The sequence below is a fragment of the Archocentrus centrarchus genome, unplaced genomic scaffold, assembly GCF_007364275.1.
Source record: "Archocentrus centrarchus isolate MPI-CPG fArcCen1 unplaced genomic scaffold, fArcCen1 scaffold_42_ctg1, whole genome shotgun sequence".
In the NCBI taxonomy this organism is placed as follows: domain Eukaryota; kingdom Metazoa; phylum Chordata; class Actinopteri; order Cichliformes; family Cichlidae; genus Archocentrus; species Archocentrus centrarchus.
The window spans coordinates 616,197-635,479 of record NW_022060268.1 but is presented as its reverse complement, the minus strand read 5'-3'; the positions used below and the strand labels follow the sequence as shown (position 1 = coordinate 635,479).

General features: G+C 47.5%; 1 protein-coding gene across 1 annotated transcript in view; it reads right to left on the bottom strand.

Moving 5' to 3' along the window:
* Positions 1–8,175: 8,175 nt before the first annotated feature.
* The window catches only part of LOC115777048 (exportin-7), a 32,715-nt gene continuing 21,607 nt past the window's right edge, over positions 8,176–19,283 (bottom strand). Inside the window, exons 12-28 of the mRNA XM_030724863.1 lie at positions 18,456–18,649; positions 18,276–18,381; positions 18,056–18,191; positions 16,997–17,070; positions 16,818–16,898; positions 16,121–16,184; positions 15,889–15,997; positions 14,097–14,203; positions 13,760–13,848; positions 13,524–13,631; positions 13,082–13,164; positions 12,741–12,955; positions 10,121–10,259; positions 9,866–10,023; positions 9,662–9,760; positions 9,447–9,574; positions 8,176–8,511 (exon numbers count right to left, since the gene is read on the bottom strand). Of these exons, the coding sequence (XP_030580723.1) occupies positions 8,418–8,511; positions 9,447–9,574; positions 9,662–9,760; positions 9,866–10,023; positions 10,121–10,259; positions 12,741–12,955; positions 13,082–13,164; positions 13,524–13,631; positions 13,760–13,848; positions 14,097–14,203; positions 15,889–15,997; positions 16,121–16,184; positions 16,818–16,898; positions 16,997–17,070; positions 18,056–18,191; positions 18,276–18,381; positions 18,456–18,649 (1,984 nt within the window). The 3' untranslated portion in view covers positions 8,176–8,417. The remainder of the gene's footprint in view (positions 8,512–9,446; positions 9,575–9,661; positions 9,761–9,865; positions 10,024–10,120; positions 10,260–12,740; positions 12,956–13,081; positions 13,165–13,523; positions 13,632–13,759; positions 13,849–14,096; positions 14,204–15,888; positions 15,998–16,120; positions 16,185–16,817; positions 16,899–16,996; positions 17,071–18,055; positions 18,192–18,275; positions 18,382–18,455; positions 18,650–19,283) is intronic.

Genomic DNA, 19,283 nt, shown 5'->3' with positions numbered 1-19,283 from the left:
AAGCAGGTGAAACGCTAATGTTAATATTATTAATAATATTCCATAACTTTTAATAAATGTTTAATTTTGTGTAAGTGTGTATAATGACTAATTCAAGGGAACTGAAGAAAAAGCATTTACATTTTACACCCTTTATATTTTAGTCGACTATATTCTTATGATAATTTCGTCGACTAAAACTGGACTAAAACAAACTATTCGGATGACTAAATTGTGACTGAAACTGAATTACATTTTTGTCAAAAGACTATGACTAAAACTAAGTCAAAATTTGCTGTCAAAATTAACACTGGTGTGGAGTTGTTTGAACCATTTTACAGTTAAAACCGGATCACGTGGGATTACCTTTCACAGGTTTTTTTTATCGTATTTGACCATTCTAACATTTTGACATAACGTAACATAGTCCTGCGGTGCACCTCCAAATAGTGAAAATCTTACTGAAGTACATTACACCGAACTAACTACTCTGAAACCCCCCCCCAGGTTTGTTTTCAGCACTGTAGCCAGGCTGACAAAGACTCAGAGCTCTGTAGAGCCGAGTATTCCTTTCACGTTAACTAGTAGTGACTTCATGGATTTCTTTACAAATAAAATTTTAGATATTAGAGAAAAATTATTCATAACCATCTCAAAGATTTATCTTCATGTTCGGCTGCTTTCAGCACTGCTGGTATTTGTTTAGACTCTTTTGCTCCAGTTGATCTTTCAGAGTTAACTTCAATAGTTACTTCCTCCAAACCAGCAACATGTTTGTTAGATCCCATTCCTACTAGACTGTTCAAAGAAGTCTTTCCAATTATTGATGCTTCAATCTTAAAAATGACCAATCAGTCTTTATTAGTTGGCTATGTACCACAGACCTTCAAGGTGGCTGTAATTAAACCTCTACTTAAAAAGCCATCACTGACCCAGCTGTCTTAGCTAATTATAGGCCAATCTCCAACCTTCCTTTTCTCTCAAAGACTCTTGAAAGAGTAGTTGTAAAACAGCTAACTGATCATCTGCAGAGGAACGGTTTATTTGAAGAGTTTCAGTCAGGTTTCAGAATTCATCACAGTACAGAAACAGCATTAGTGAAGGTTACCAATGATCTTCTTACAGCCTCTGACAGTGGACTCATCTCTGTTCTTGTCCTGTTGGACCTCAGTGCAGCTTTGATACTGTTGACCATAACATTTTATTACAGAGATTAGAGCATACTATAGGTATTAAAGGTACTGCACTGCAGTGGTTTGAATCATATTTATCTAATAGACTCCAATTTGTTCATGTAAATGGGGAGTCCGGGTTTCCTCCGGGTACTCCGGTTTCCTCCCACATTCCAAAGACATGCACTTACTGGGGTTAGGTTAATTGGCTACTCTAAATTGCCCATAGGTGTGAATGTGAGTGTGAAAGGTTGTTCGTCTTTCTGTGTTGGCCCTGTGACAGGCCGGCAACCTGTTCAGGGTGTACCCTGCCTCTCGCCCTATGACAGCTGGGATAGGCTCCAGCCCCCCCGCGACCCTGACCAGGATAAGCGGAAGCGAATGGATGGATGGATGGATGGATGGATAAATGGGGAGTCTTCTTCACACACTAAGGTTAATTATGGAGTTCCACAGGGTTCTGTGCTAGGACCAATTTTATTTACATTATACATGCTTCCCTTAGGCAGTATTATTAGAAAGCATTGCATCAATTTTCATTGTTATGCAGATGATACTCAGCTTTATCTATCAATGAAGCCAGATGACACACATCAATTAGTTAAACTACAGGAATGTCTTAAAGACATTAAGGCCTGGATGACCTCTAATTTCCTGCTTCTAAATTCAGATCAAACTGAAATTCTTTTTCTCGGCCCCACAAATCTTAGAAACATGGTGTCTAACCAGATACTTACTCTGGATGGCATTACTTTGGCCTCCAGTAACACTGTGAGAAATCTTGGAGTCATTTTTGACCAGGATATGTCCTTCGATGCACATATTAAACAAATACAGGGGTTGGACAATGAAACTGAAACACCTGTCATTTTAGTGTGGGAGGTTTCATGGCTAAATTGGACCAGCCTGGTGGCCAATCTTCATTAACTGCACATTGCACCAGTAAGAGCAGAGTGTGAAGGTCCAATTAGCAGGGTAAGAGCACAGTTTTGCTCAAAATATTGCAATGCACACAACATTATGGGTGACATACCAGAGTTCAAAAGAGGACAAATTGTTGGTGCACGTCTTGCTGGCGCATCTGTGACCAAGACAGCAAGTCTTTATGATGTATCAAGAGCCACGGTATCCAGGGTAATGTCAGCATACCACAAGAAGGACGAACCACATCCAACAGGATTAACTGTGGACGCAAGAGGAAGCTGTCTGAAAGGGATGTTCGGGTGCTAACCCGGATCGTATCCAAAAACATAAAACCACGGCTGCCCAAATCACGGCAGAATTAAATGTGCACCTCAACTCTCCTGTTTCCACCAAAACTGTCCGTCGGGAGCTCCACAGGGTCAATATACACGGCCGGGCTGCTATAGCCAAACCTTTGGTCACTCGTGCCAATGCCAATGTCGGTTTCAATGGTGCAAGGAGCGCAAATCTTGGGCTCTGGACAATGTGAAACATGTATTGTTCTCTGATGAGTCCACCTTTACTGTTTTCCCCACATCCGGGAGAGTTACGGTGTGGAGAAGCCCCAAAGAAGCGTACCCCCAGACTGTTGCATACCCAGAGTGAAGCATAGGGGTGGATCAGTGATGGTTTGGGCCGCCATATCATGGCATTCCCTTGGCCCAATACTTGTGCTAGATGGGCGCGTCACTGCCAAGGACTACCGAACCATTCTGGAGGACCATGTGCATCCAGTGGTTCAAACATTGTATCCTGAAGGCGGTGCCGTGTATCAGGCTGACAATGCACCAATACACACAGCAAGACTGGTGAAAGATTGGTTTGATGAACATGAAAGTGAAGTTGAACATCTCCCACGGCCTGCACAGTCACCAGATCTAAACATTATTGAGCCACTTTGGGGTGTTTTGGAGGAGCGAGTCAGGAAACGTTTTCGTCCACCAGCATCACGTCATGACCTGGCCACTATCCTGCAAGAAGAATGGCTTAAAATCCCTCTGACCACTGTGCAGGACTTGTATATGTCATTCCCAAGATGAACTGACGCTGTATTGGCCGTAAAAGGAGGCCCTACACCATACTAATAAATTATTGTGGTCTCAAACCAGGTGTTTTAGTTTCATTGTCCAACCCCTGTATGTAGGACTGCTTTGTTGCATTTGTGCAATATTTCTAAAATTAGAAACATCCTTTCTCAGAGTGATGCTGAAAAGCTCATTCATGCATTTATTACTTCTAGGGTGGACTATTGTAATTCATTATTATCAGGCTGTCCTAAAAGCTCCCTGAAAAGCCTTCAGCTGATCCAAAATGCTGCAGCTAGAGTACTGACAGGGACTAGAAAGAGAGAGCAGATTTCTCCCATATTGGCTTCTCTTCATTGGCTCCCTGTTAAATCTAGAATAGAATTTAAAATCCTTCTCCTCACATACAAGGTCTTGAATAATCAGGCACCATCTTATCTCAAAGACCTCATAGTACCATATCACCCCAACAGAGCACTTCGCTCTCAGACTGCTGGCTTACTTGTGGTTCCTAGGATACTTAAGAGTAGAATGGGAGGCAGAGCCTCCCATTATTATTAAGTTATTAATAAGAGTTATTAATCTCTGGCTCTCTTCCACAGCATGTCTTTTCTCTCCCTCAGCCCCCCTCAGCAGATGACCCCCCCTCCCTGAGCCTGGTTCTGCTGGAGGTTTCTTCCTGTTAAAAGGGAGTTTTTCCTTCCCACTGTCACCAAGTGCTGCTCATAGGGGGTCATTTTGACTGTTGGGTTTTCTCTGTATTATTGTAGGGTCTTTACCCACAATACAAAGCGCCTTGAGGCGACTGTTTGTTGTGATTTGATGCTATATAAATAAAATTGAATTGAATTGATACAGACTGCTTGATCTTCCAGACCTTCTGTTTGCTGCTGTCTGCTCATCAGTCTATTTTTGTATTTGTGCTTCTTGGCCCCTTGTTTTTGTGTAATAATTCATTTAATTTATAAAGTACTTAAAAGTTGGAAACAGCTTATTGTATGCAATAAGCATGGATGTATAATTTTAGTTTCACTGCTAAAAGAAATGAAGTAGATCAGTGTATTGCAGTTTCTCATTTTAATTTGTAAACTTCGTAAATCTTGTGTGTTAAAGATAGTCATTAAAAATACTTAAAGTGATAAAAATCACTGAATATAAAAATGTTTAACCTCCAGATGTTATATCTATGTTTCAGGATCTGGTCACTGTAGACGTTTTTAATCACAGCAACAGCGTTACAAACATCGGTAGCTGTAAACTCGACATGTGCACATCAGACCACTTTGTTCTTAAGAGCCCTGTGTATGCAATCTGCATACAGTCACGCCCCCATTTCACTACATAAGGAAACACCTTTACCTCCAGGTGACCTCAGAATGAAGAAAACGAAACAATCGTGTCCAAAGAGAAGCCAGAAAACAGTGCAGTACTCATTTTTATGGAAGATTATTAAAGATAAAATGATAAACACTGGAATTTGTTTAAATGAAAAAGTTCAAGGCTTACATGCAATTTAAGTTTATCAAATTGTAATTCTGAGCATCTTGTAGCTTATAATTATTATTGGTAGTATTTGTTTTAAAGACTTGCTTAAATGTCCTAAGACAGCCAGGCCTTCGTTTGCTTCACAAATAGTGCCTACAAACAAATTCGGATATTTGCATGAAACGTTTGCAGATTTGAGCATCTGAGGACCAATGTGCCTGTAAATCCTCTGTGAAGCCACCATCATCATCATCATCATCATGCTGGGATAGCAGCGAGAGTGACAGGGATAGGTTTAAATACCTGGGGACAACCAAAGCAACGGACAGTGGCACGAGAGAGGAGGAGCATGCAGACAGGGTGGAGATGAGTGTCAGGGGAGATCTGTGACAGGAGAGCAGCAGTCAAGGGAGAAGGAAGAGTGGATATACTGGACAAAGGATGCTGAAGATGGAGCTACTCGGCAGGAGGAGGAAGATGCAGTGAAGGACATGCAGAGGGTCGGAGTGACAGGAACATGCTGGGATAGGGTAGAGGCAGATGATCCACTGTGGCGCTCCCTAAAGGGAGCAGCCGAAAGGAGGCGGGAGCTGCTTGTTCGTGAGATGAGTGGACTCCATTTTTGTTGATGTAAGAAGCTTTCAGGCCGGTAAAAGAGGGAAGGCCTCCTGTTCTTTAGAGGTGTTATGAAAACCATCCGGCAGCAGCTTCACAGACCTGCAGTGCTCTGAGATGAAGGAGCGGGCGCGAGGCGGTGAGGTAAAAATCAATGAGGTTTATTTGCAGTCACAATGCTTACACTATATGTAGCAGACATCCAAACAACTCAAACAGCTATTCACTCTATGGACCCAACACATTCACATCAGGGACACAAGCCAAAAAATTAGGAACTCAATAAACATCCGTGAGTGCTGACATGGTTAGAGATGAGCTAGTTGTCACAAACAGTTAGCAGCAACATCGTAGAGAGTAACACAAGTTGCTAATAGACTCCACTTCCTGCTTCTCTTTGTACACCTTCTGCCAAGGTTCATCGACTGATGCGGACTCCTTCGCCGTGCTCTCGCCTCGATAGTTTCCCCTCGTCGCTTCCCGTTCGGTGGCACGGACCTTGGCTGTTTGAGCTCCATCGCGGGTTCAAGCTGTCGCAGCACCGTGAGACGCCACATACACACACGCCAGGCAACAGAGAGCCACTCCACGCACACGCAAACACACACAACAACAACGCACACACCAAAAAGGACTCCCTAAAAAGGGGGGCAGGCCCAAGACCTGGTCCGAGGAATCCAGAGTGTAAACAAAATGGTGGAAACTGCACCCAGCCTACCAGAGGGGAAAATGTAGCCGTGACCATGTTGCTTACACGTTCATCAAGCAGCAGGTGTGCGACACCTGCAGGACGCCGCTGGCACCGCTACCTCCTCGCTCAGAGAAAGGCGGAGCCGCGGCATGTCAGACGGGTGCCACAAAGGGAAGTTCTGCTGTTTTTTTTAACCTCCATCGGTTTCTCTAAATTCAGTCAGCTGCTCCAGAAAATGACAAATAACGGGTAAAACCTGAAATATCGAAAGTACGACCCAACGAACGATGAAAACCACCTGAAGAAACGTCTCGCGGTAAGATTGTTGCGAAGAACAAACTTCGACCCTCCTCCACGACTTCCTTCGCGTTTATTCTTTGTCACACCTCATGGTGCCGTATTCAACTTTCATGTGAATTTTGTTGAGATCTGACTGAGGTTGGCGCTGCCTGAAGATCTCAGCTTTAAATGTTTCCCCCTGAATCCGTGGATTCGGTCATTTGGAGTTTTCTTTGGGATTCTGTTGTTGGTCGGACACTCGAGGACGTCGCCAACAGCGTCTGACCGTGCTAACGGAAACCTCTCAGACATGAACTCTACGAATCTGACTGTGGCGAACAGTCGCGTTTAGAAACGAAGGTCACAGATAACGAGAAGCTGAAGGAAGGTTGAACCGTGCAGATTCTCAGGGGGCTTCAGATTTATGGAGGTTCAAACGTGTCTCGCTTTTAAGATGAGTTTAAAATCCTTCTGAAAATGAGTTTAACAGGAAGATTCCTCACATCGACCTTTAATATGATCTGGTAATATATTTGAAAATCTGATAACTGAGCTCAAGTTTAAAATCTTGTGTTTTTAGCCATATTTTCTGCTGGTTTTACTGGTAACGTTTATTTTCACGTCTGCCTCCCTCTAAGATCATGAAATACAGAAACGTACATGAAGACCTCGGATGCTTGAAGACGCTCTCAGTGACTCGGTTTAATTTCGTGAAAGCAGAAAATCCTCCAGATTTAGAAGTTCAAACCTGAGAAGCTTTAAAGGCTGCGGAGTATTTTGTCTGAGTGGTGAATCAATGATTGCTGCATAACAGCGGCTTTAATGGAGGACTTTGTCTGGCATTTAAAAATCCAAAGATGGAGTGGCTTTACTAATCATAATGAGGGCGTTAACGAAGGACTCTGTTTACGGTCGTGTGACTCGTTTTGTGAAACATTTTGAGACGGGATCAGCCTGAAGCTGAAATTTTAATGACCCTTCATAAAAACAGGGACTCTAGATTAATCTGTGAAATATTATACTGTGTAGTAAAAGATTGTGATTCTGTTTAACAAACAAAATTCTCCACCTTTGTTTAAAATCATCACTGCAGTTATAATAATGACCACAGGGCCTTTAACGATGTGGTTTTAATCGCTGCCGAAGGCGCCGACATGTTAAATGACGGCTGGACAACATGAAAGACTTCCAGCTTAGTGTGATGTGACCAAGAAAAACAGGAAACACGATATTTTTGCCTTTAAATAAACGAGGTGGCGATCATTTCCTGAAGTGTAGGCGTGACTTTAAGGTGACGGTTTTCTAATGATGTTTGGGATAATCTGACAAACGCTCGCTTACTTCAGTCCGACCACCATTAAAACCCCAGAGAGCTCCAGGTTAGTGTTCTGAGACAAAGAAAAACAGGAAATGAAGATGGAGGAGGTGGTTTCACGCCCCGGGTGGTTTTCTGACCGCTGGGTTGCGACTCGGACCGTGAGGAGGGAAACCAGCAGGACTGTCCCTTTAAAGGCCGTCAATCGGGAATATTTACATCACTTCAAGCAGCAGAGACGGAGAAAAATGTACAACATGGATGCTCTGAGCCTCCCTTTCCGTTAGTGTGTACCTCTGCTTCCTGTGCTCGCCCCCCCACCCTCCGGCCTCCCACTCGCGCCCACGCAGACAGACATGTGCACTAACTCACTACTCTGTAAAAAGCTCAATCACACGTTGGTTTGTCGTCTCGTCTTTGTGGGTTTTTAAATTCGATCATTATAAACATTGTTCAAAATGTTACGAAAGAAAATGTACACTTGGTTTCTCGGGTGGTTTTTCTATACAAGGCAGGCAGAAGCGGATTACTACGTTTACCGGCGTTCGTCCCCCCATCGCCTCTTCCCGCCACGGTGCACTCTACTTCCTGTCAGTGATTCAGAGTGCTCAGACATGCTCCCCCCCCCCCCCCCCCCCCCCCCCCCTCTGTTCGAGCAGCCAGGCGAGTCGGGCGACACGGGCTGGCTTTAAAATAGATCTGTATATATTTATATATGCTTATATCAAAAAGGAGGAGGGGGAGGGTCGAATCAGCGTCGTGTTGGGGCGATGATCCCCAGGCATCCGGGCCCGGGGGGGGAGAGGGGGATGCAGAGAGGTGGGGAGGAGGCCGTGAAGGGGTGAGGGTGGGGCGAGGGGAGGGGCGAGCTCGGCGGGTGGCCGCGTGGAATGTCAGCTCATCATGTCGTTGCTGTTGACGCCGTATGTTGAGTTCTTCATGCTGTCGTTCACCTCCCTCCTGAACACCGACAAGTTCTGAGTGAACCTGCAAACAAACACACACACACACACACACACACACACACACACACACACACAGGTGAGCACAGACTCCACCTCCACCACCACGAGAGGCTCGACTCAAACTGAGCTGAAATGAATCCAAACAAATTCACTGGATCTCATTATTCTCACATTTTTATTTTTAGTCTGTTTGGCTTCTTCATTCTCACTGTTCACCTGCAGGAGGTCAAAATCAGCTTTAAAGCTCCGCCCACTTTAAACTCACCCTCACAAACAACACAGTAAGAAATAAACCACTTCCTGCAGCCTGCTGTGTGTTTACAGGATGAAGTCCTGGTGTTGTGACTGGAGTCTGCTGGAACAGATCTGCTTCCTGCCTGCTGGCAGGTAAAAGCCCCGCCCACAGCCCTCACTGGTCTGCACCTGAAGTACCCGTTAGTTAAACGTTGTATTAAATTACTGCAGTGCCCGTCCCTCTCTGTGACGGGAAGATGAGAAGGAGCGAGGCGGAGGGTAACCGTGGGAGCAGCACGGTTTTGCAGCTGTGTGGCCGTCACATGGTTCATGAACACACACACACAGCACTCAATTTCATTCGTTAGATTGAAGTAGGCAGTTTTCCTCCTTTTAGCTCCCAAACGTCGCCCAGCCCAAACCTTTAGTCCCGTTCTGATCATCATACGAGCGATTGGAGCCACAAATCAGTAATAATCAATAATCAATTAAAAAAAAGTATATCAGATTTTTAAAGCACCAATTATCAGTGTTAACCATCATGTATCACTCTGGCTCTGATATGGATTAAAAAAAAAAAAAAGTGGTAAATGAGTGAAATTAGCAGTAAACGAGTCCACAGCAGTACACAGGTTTAGCCTGCTTGTGGGCGTGGCCTACTGCAGGTTCCCTCTCCTGTATTCCAACGTGGCCTACCTGAGAGGATAAATGCTGTGTTCTCACCTGTCCCGGTTCTTCGTTAGTAGATTTCTCTCGATTCCCTCCATCAAGTTCTCGAAACATAAGTGCATGGCTTGCTGCTTCTCGGGCGGCTGGCTGTTGACGATGCTGTTCCTCAGGTCAGCGAAATACTGCGGGACGCCAGAACAACACACGTGTTAGAGCGCACACGGACCCACACGGCGGCGCCTCTGAGGCGACTGCGAGGGGGCGGTTACCTTCTCGTTGAGCAGGATGAGGCCTAAGAGAGGCCGCGACATCGACCACTGGTTCCTGCAGTCCTCGAAGATGATGATGTTCAGAACAGTGGACAGCATCTGAACAACGACAACAGCAAGGTGTAAAACTCCCCTCCTGTGTGTGTGTGTGTGTGTGTGTGTGTGTGTGTGTGGGGTCAGGTGTCTCAGGTGTGATCATCTGACCTGCTGGATCATCTCCGGGTGCTGCTGCATGATGTGCAGGAAGCGGTCGTCTGTCGCCATCGGAGTGGGCCGCTTCTTCGTGGAGCGTGATAGCTGCTTGAACAGGTAGGTGACGATGTGGTCCAGACTGGAGCAGCAGCCGGTGCACACCATCGTATCTGAAACACACACACACACACACACACACAGGTGTAACACCTGCAGCGACACACACACACACACACTCCTCGGACTCACACCTGACTGGCGCCTTACCGAGCGCTGTGAGACCTTCTGATATCGAGGACAGGATGTACATGACGACGTGAGGCTCCAGGCTGGCGATGAAGTTCATGTGGTCCTGTGTCAGCACCTCCAGCAGAGAGTAGAAGGACTGGCTGAGCTTCGGGTAGTCCTGCAGGGATGAGATGAGAACAGGCGGGGTCAGAGGTTAAAGTATCACTCAAACCGTCCATCCATCCATCCATTTTCTTCCGCTTATCCGGGGCCGGGTCGCGGGGGCAGAAGCCTAAGCAGAGAAGCCCAGGCTTCCCTCTCCCCAGCCACCTCCTCCAGCTCATCCGGAGGGACCCCAAGGCGTTCCCAGGCCAGCCGAGATACATAATCTCTCCAGCGTGTCCTGGGTCTACCACGGGGCCTCTTCCCGGTGGGACATGCCCGGAACACCTCACCCAGGAGGCGGCCAGGAGGCATCCTAATCAGATGCCCGAGCCACCTCAACTGGCTCCTTTCGATGTGGAGGAGCAGCGGCTCTACTCTGAGCCCCTCCCGGATGGCCGCACTCCTCACCTTATCTCTAAGGGAGAGGCCAGCCACCCTTCGAAGGAAACTCATTTCTGCCGCTTGTATTCGCGATCTTATTCTTTCGGTCACTACCCAAAGCTCGTGACCATAGGTGAGGGTAGGAACGTAGATCGACCGGTAAATCGAGAGCTTCGCTTTTACGCTAAGCTCCCTCTTCACCACGACGGACCGGTGCAGCGTCTGCATCACTGTAGAAGCAGCCCCGATCCGCCTGTCGATCTCCCGTTCCCTTCTCCCATCACTCGTGAACAAGACCCCGAGATACTTAAACTCCTCCACTTGAGGCAAGAACTCGTTCCTGAGCCGGAGATGGCACTCCACCCTTTTCCGGCTGAGGACCATGGCCTCAGACTTAGAGGTGCTGATTCTCATGCCAGCCGCTTCACACTCGGCTGCGAACCGTTCCACTGCGAGCTGGAGGCCCCCCCCTGATGAAGCCAACAGAACCGCATCATCTGCAAAAAGCAGAGATGAGACTCTGAGGTCACCAAGGAAGAAGCCTTCCGCCACCTGGCTACGCCTAGAAATTCTGTCCATAAAAATTATGAACAGAATCGGTGACAAAGGGCAGCCCTGATGGAGTCCAACACCCACAGGAAACAAATCCGACTTATTACCGGCTATACGGACCAAGCTCTCACTGTGGTTGTACAAGGACTGAATGGCCCGCAACAATGGGCCAGACACCCCATACTCCCGCAGAACCTCCCAAAGGACACCCCGAGGGACACGGTCGAATGCCTTCTCCAAGTCCACAAAGCACATGTAGACTGGTTGGGCAAACTCCCACGCACACTCGAATATCCTTGAGAGGATAAAGAGCTGGTCCAGCGTTCCACGACCAGGACGAAAACCGCATTGTTCCTCCTGAATCCGAGGTTCGACTAACGGACGCACCCTCCTTTCCAGCACCCTGGCATAGACCTTACCGGGGAGGCTGAGTAGTGTGATACCCCGAAAGTTGGAGCACACCCTCCGGTCTCCCTTCTTAAAGATGGGGACCACCACCCCGGTCTGCCAATCCAATGGCACTGCCCCAGATCTCCACGCGATGTTGCAGAGGCGTGTCAACCAAGACAGTCCTACAGCATCCAGAGCCTTCAGGAACTCGGGGCGAATCTCGTCCACCCCAGGGGCTCTGCCACCAAGGAGTTGTTTAACTACCTCAGTGACCTCACCCCCAGTGATGGTCAAGTCATCCCCCTCATCCCCAGACTCTGCTTCCACTACAGAAGGCGTGTCAGTGGGATTCAGAAGGTCCTCGAAGTATTCCTTCCACCGTCCGACTATAGCCTCAGTTGAAGTCAGCAGCACCCCCCCCGCACTATAAACAGTGTGAGTGAAGCACTGCTTTCCCCTCCTGAGTCGCCTGACGGTTTGCCAGAATCGCTTCGATGCCGTCCGAAAGTCTTTTTCCATAGCCTCACCGAACTCCTCCCACACTCGAGTTTTTGCTTTGGCCACTACCCGAGCTGCATTCCACTTGGCCTGTCGATACCTGTCAGCTGCCTCCGGAGTCCCACAGGCTAACCAAGCCCGATAGGACTCTTTCTTCAGCTTGATGGCTCCCTTCACCTCCGGTGACCACCATCTGGTTCGGGGGTTACCACCACGACAGGCACCAACCACCTTGCAGCCACAGCTCTGAGCAGCAGCCTCAACAATGGAGGTGCGGAACATGGTCCATTCGGACTCAATGTCCTCAGCCTCCCTCGGAATGCTGTCGAAGTTCTGCCGGAGGTGGGAGTTGAAGATCTCCCGGACTGGGGCTTCTGCCAGGCGTTCCCAGCGCACCCTCACAATACGTTTAGGTGTGCCAGGCCTGTCCAGCATCTTCCCCCGCCACCTGATCCAACTCACCACCAGGTGGTGATCAGTTGACAGCTCAGCTCCTCTCTTCACCCGAGTGTCCAGAACATACGGCCGCAGATCTGATGATACGATTACAAAATCGATCATCGACCTGCGACCTAGGGTGTCCTGGTGCCATGGACACCCTAGGTCCTGACACCCTAGGACAGGATCACTCAAACCGAGTCACCAAAAAACACGTTCAGGCGTCTAAGCGTACCAGGAGGTCACTGTGAGGGATGGACAGCAGTAGTTTGATGAAGGTCTGCAAGGCGTTATCCAGGGCGTCATCGCCATACAGACGGAAGACCCCGAAGTTGACGTAGTTCCCGCTGAGCACCGCCTTCAGCATGGCGAAACACACGCTGACGCCCTTCAGCTTCACCCCGTACACCTGATCCTTCGGGACTTCGCCCAGCGTCAGGATACGATTCCCTGAAAAAGAAAAGCCACAGGAACTTTGAGCGCCGCGGACCTTCAACTCTACAGTTATCTGTGAGGCGCCGGCACTCGAAAGCTCGTGGACAGTTTAAGGCGGTAATTGGGGGTCAGAGGTCGTACCATAGGTCGTAATCATCTTGCTGGTCTCTCTGAACAGCAGGATGCCGTTTGGTGATGACACATCAAACTGAAGCCGCTGGGATCTGTGAAAATAAAGAAATACATGCCAAGGTGACATTAGTGACCTTTCACCTGTATGCCACGCCCAAATTCAAAACCAGAACCAATAAAAAAAAAAGAACCTGTCTGTATGAGAAAGCAAACACCTTCCAGTGTCTGAAAACAACCTGAGCCGAGTCGCTTTAACCCAGACCCAACCACAGAGTCCAGGAAGGGAAGCATCAAGTGTTCAGACAGCTTTTACTTCTGTGGATCCTCATGAGGTCAGAGGTCACTGCTGTTACCTGTTCATGCTGGTGAATCTGACCCGTGCCACTCGTATTTTTACTCAAATGCTTTGAACCCGCTGGTCACGCGCTGCTGCGTCACCGAGCACGTTTACCTGTTGTGGACGAGCTCAGCCATGAGTTTGAGGACCGGCGTGGTGCATGCTGGGTCGTGGTACCACAGCTCGATGGCCCGCTGCAGGATGGGCATGTAGGCCGGGTATCTGCAAAGCTGGTTAAGGACACATCTTCATCATTTAGACGATAAATAATAAAAGTTATTTCAGCTGAGAGACGGGGACAGGCTGCGTTTTGAGCCTGCGGGCTGATCTGGGGTCAGCTGTAAGGATACATCCAGTCAAACAGCATCATGAAGCTCGTCTTGGCGTTGAAGGCGAACGCGATCCCTCGCAGGTCTCGGACCAAACCCACCAGAGTCCTCTACGGGGTCAGAGGTCAATGTGAATGAAAAGCTGTGTTTACCGTTTCAGTCTAAATGTGCTTTTTTCATGTAGTAGATGCTGATCGCCACAATCTGAGCTCTGCTGTCATGCTGACACACAGCTGTTAGACAACACACGCACGCACACACACACGCACACACACACACACCCACACACACACACACGCACACACACACACACACACACACACGCACAGGGCAGGACGGTGTGCGTGTGTTCTCTCACCTTGGCTTCCTGCTCGTTGAAAGTGTTTGTACTCAGCATCTGAGCCACAGCTTCAAACGCCGCCGTCAGAGGCAGCATGAACTGTTCGAACTGGTCCTCATCCTCACCTGCGCACACACACACACACACACACACACACACACACACACAGGCTCAGTTTCATCTACAGCAGGAACACATTACACTCAATCTCCTGCTTCCTGCTGATTTTAGACACCAAACTGTCTTTTTGTGTTGCTGCATATTAAAGCTGCTCCAAGCTGCTGCCTTGTCACAGCGGGTCGCTCCATGTTTGATTTGGCAGTTTCACCCTGACACAATCCCAAAGGGCATTTGTGTCACTGGCTGGAATTGAACCAGCAACTGCAAATGTACTGACATGCAGAAAAATCCAACATAATGACACTGTGCCAGGGTTATTATAGTTAACGAAAATGAACGAAATAACGAAAACTGAAATTGAAAAAACATTGTTGTTAACTGAAATAATTAAAAGGAAAAAACGATAACTAACTAAAACTGTATTGTGAGTTTAAAAACTAACTAAAATTAACTGAAATTATTGTGGATTGATCATTTTTCCGCTCTCCGAGTTTAAGCTGGGAGCGCCGTCGGGCAGCTGTGTGCGTGCGTGTGCACGAGGAAGCGGCAGAGTCGCTCTGAACCGACCGGGTTCAGAGCGGGTCCACAACGCTGTGATGAACCTGTTCAGTCCTTGTGCGTTTCCGTCTACTTTATCAGTGAGAGAATAACAATCAGGAATAATAATCAAAGCATCAGTATAAGGACTCACAAATGTCCTGGAGGGAGACTGCTGTCGGACTGGACGTGAGGAAATGAAGGAAGTGGAAAAACAGGGACAAATATGTTTGCAGCCAGAAAACTGAGCACAAAGAGCGAGGACCAAAAAAAGTCCCAGCTGGCACCGCAGCACACGACCACAAGGTAATTAACACACACAACACACACAGCTACACAAGCATAAATGTGGACATGAGGTCGGACACTTCTGTAGGTTGTGTACAGAGGCTGCAAAGACCCTGCAAGTCTAATCAGCGAGCATCTAACCAAGCTAGCTCCAAAACAGAAGCAGCTTGAGGTGGTGAGAACATCAGGATGCAGCTGGATTTGACCTTTGACTCCTTCAAAGAGTTTGTTTTTGTCAAACACCACATGTAGGTGTTGTTAATCTACTGCACTGACACTGGAGTTTATTGGGAGTTTATTGTAGAATTTATTGAGTTTGGGAGTTCATGTTTTTCTTTGTTTCTCCCTGTTGATGTTCATGTGTCCTAATTATTACACATTTAGCATGTAGTGCTTCTGTCTTGTGAACTGTTGGTTGTTAAATATATTTCTTAATGGTATCTTTTGTTGAGTTTTTAATTACACAATAGTCACATTTGTGCATTGAATCTTGCACCTGACAAAGTATGAAAATACTAAAACTAATACTGAAACTAACGAAACTAAACTAAAACTAAGCATTAAACCTAAAATAAAAACTAATAAAAAAGAGCAAAACCACTCTGAAAACTAATTAAAACTAACTGAATTAGAGAAACAAAAGTAAAAACTAACTGAAACTAAACGATAATGTAAAATCCAAAACTATTATAACCCTGCTCTGTGCTCAGGTAGTCCAAAGAACCAATGCAGAGGTTATGAAAACATGAGGAACCAGCCTTCATCCTCCAGTGAGGTCTAAAAATATCTGGATTATTTTTGAGGTTATTTTGGAAAACCTGGTAGTTATGAAAGCTTTAGCAGACACCAGCCGGTGTGTGTGTACCTAAATCGACCATCAGCAGGCGTCCCAGTGCCGTGTAGAAGGTGGTCCGACACCTCATGTCGCTCAGGTTGGATTGGTTGTTCACTCCCAGGAAGGAGAAGTGCTCGCTCTGAAAAACAGCAGCAGGAACGTTCAGCAGGGGTCACAGACAGGCTCTGTGGCGTCAGCTTTACATTTAATCAGACAGGAAGCTGAGGCTACCGTTAGCATGTAAACGGCAGTAAAAACTCACCGTGTGGTTATTCAGCATGAACTGGACAGCGCTGAGCTTCACCAGCTTCCTCACACTGCTGTATGTGCAGAGGCGTGAAGTCAAGGAGAACACACTGAGGCCGGTCCCTGTCCGGGACTCAGACGAGGGGTAACTCGGCCCACCGCTGCCGTCTTTGGACCTAATCTGCTTGTTTCCAGCTCCGTATTTATAGAACAGCTCTGCATGACTCATTTAAAATAATCCTTCTTTATCTGACACTGGGCCTTGGTGCCCCTCAGCTCATCTGAAACAAGCCGTCTCCTACATTTAAGACATCTTTTTTCTGATTGGCTGCCCCTCGTAAACAAGACCATTGGGTGGGCGGGGCTTCTGAATATAACATGAACATATTAGGGATATCTTTATGACGAGAGGTTAAAAAAAGTGATTACAGTTTCCATATTTGACTCCTCAGGATTTTATGCAGCATATTTACAGGAAACCATTCCCGGCCTGTTCCCAGTCTTCTGCTGGGCAGAGGGGAGACATTAATCCCTCCCTCAGTGCAGCATGAGGGGAAATACTTACTCAGCAGCATCCAGTTTCATCTTTGTTGTTGTTGTGTGTGTGTGTGTGTGTGTGTGTGTGTGTGTGTGGGGGATAACCTGGAGCCCAAACTGACTAGATATTATAACACCAGAAACACAAACATGCACGTCACACCCATGAAGGATATCCTAGGGAGAGGTCGTTGAGGAGCTGGAGTGTCTTGGAGGTGATTGGTTCACACTGGCCCCAGTACTTCAAGTTTGTGATACTGAAAGAGAGGACAGACGGTTTACCACGACAAACACGCCGTTCCTCTGATTACAGTTCTGAAACAATCCCGAGCTCTCAGGGACTTCAGTTACTCACATTTTCCCTATAAAGACGCTGAGTACCATCGTCTCATCGTTCAAGCCCAAAACTTCTGATAGTCGTCGATAAAGCTGCGATCAAACACACAAACGGTTACAAACGCACACACAGGAAGTCAAATATCATCACATGACCAATGCTGCCACACGTTCCCTGTCCTGCCTTCTCAGTTTGGAGCGGTGAGTTCAGCACAGGCAGAGGTTCTTCTTATTAACCTCAGCAGGAATTATCTAAAAAACTATAATATCATCTCTGTCCCATCCCCTCACCCTTTAAAAAACAGCTTCAATACTAGGACACAGTACCAGAGTACGGCATGAACAACGCTCCGGATTCAGCTGGAGCTCCCAGCCCGAGGATAGGGGCTGAAACTGAAACAGGTCCGAGTCTCATTGGTCAGACGGTAAAACCTCGACACTTAATGTGGACAAACTGACAGCTGAGGTTCTCTGACCAATCATTCCATCCATCCATCCATCCATCATGCAGCAGGTGAAGCAGATTATTCCAGACATCACTTTGCCAGCAACATTTTCCAGTTCCTCCTGGGAATCCTGAGACATTCCCAGGCCTGATGAGACATATACTCAATAAATCTCTACACTGCGTTACTGCTATAGCCCAGGGTCACCTCACAGGTGGGCGTGCCAGCAAAGGGCGTCCAGGATGGAGCCCCGGATCAGGCTGAGGACACGCTGGAGAGATTACATCTCTCAGCTGGTTTGGGAACACCTCGCTGACCCACTGGAAGAGCTGGAGGAAGGAGATCTCTCAGGTAGGAAACAACGTGAATCTTGGTTTCCTGGGACTGACTAACTTACAGCTGATTCTACATCTACGCAACATCACATCCTGGATTTTAAACAGTCATGACTCTGAAAGACAGCAGGGGGCGCAAACACCAACAACACAGCGTCTACTGTGCACCACTTATCTGGGATGATCACATTTTGTTGTTTCTGATCAGAGAGAACACACACAGAGTCAGACCAGCTCATTCCCATCCACTAACAGCAGCCAGGTCAGGGTCAGCTGCAGCCAACAGGTGGAGCTTACCTTAGATGATTTCTGCACCTGGTCACCGATGTATATCTTCCTGAACTGCTCGAAGAAGCTGAGCATGGCGAGCTCGAGCCTCTCATTCCCGGCCTGAGCGAGCCGTGAGTCCGTGAGATTCATGAGCTGCAACACCCTGAGAAACACAGGAGACACGAGGTCAGATTTCAGCGGCAGGAAACCGCCCTCCGACGGTGGCTCGGCGTGCTCGCACTCTTACCGACAGACCAACTCTCCGTCCATGGCATCCTGCTCGTCCGTGCTGGCAAACGACACCCGTCCTCCGATCACCGCCCCGATTATATAAACCAACCACGTGAGCCGACCTGCGGAGAGGCAGAGGAGCCGTCACGCTCGGAAAGCCCTGAAAAGAAAACAGAGGCGGGGGTTGAACACTTACCCTCCTGCACCGTGATGTCCATGGCACTCGAGTTGGTGGACTGCAGCAGCTCCTGGTAGGTCTGAGCCGCCTGGTCGAACAGCTGGACGAGCAGAGCGCACGTCTTCTCGTATTCGCACCTGCCGATGGTGGACAGCTGGTCCAGCTGCTGCTGAACGAGGCCGGCGTCGTCCAGAGGGTCCTCCAGCCCGTCTCTGCGGAGAGAAAGATGCTCAGCTCGTCTCCAAAGACCTGCACCTGAGGGTGCTCTGAGCTTTTATTCTTCTGCAGACTCAAAGTGAATAGACCGAATCAGAAAAGCATTTATGAAATTAAGCCTTTAACGCCGGGCGATCGCCGCTCAAGTGCCGGTTTCCTGCCCTTACTAGCCGCAAACAGCTGGTCGAGACATACCGTATCAAAGCCGAGTCGGCTGATCAAAGGATCTGTGACCGTTTATCCTATTGGAAAAATTCAAACAGTTCCTGAAAGCTCAGAAACTTCACAGCCATGTAGGCGCATTTGTTGTATTTGTTGCCAGAAGTCCACAAACTGCAGCACTTTTGAAGTACGTTGTGCCATGCCCAAGACCTTCAGGGTTATAGGGTCAAAATCGTAAATCTATCTGAAGATAAAAGTGTCGTGTTTTCCCAGAAAAAGTAAAAATCATTCCATCCCAGACCTTCGTGGGTCGTCTGCTCGACTCGGAATTATAACTTTATGATCCAAACTCTCGACATCATATCAAATAGGGCTGCAACTGATGACTATTTTGATATATTGACTATTTTCAATTAGTCATCCACTACTGAAACGATTAGTCGACTTATCGGATTATGAATCACATAA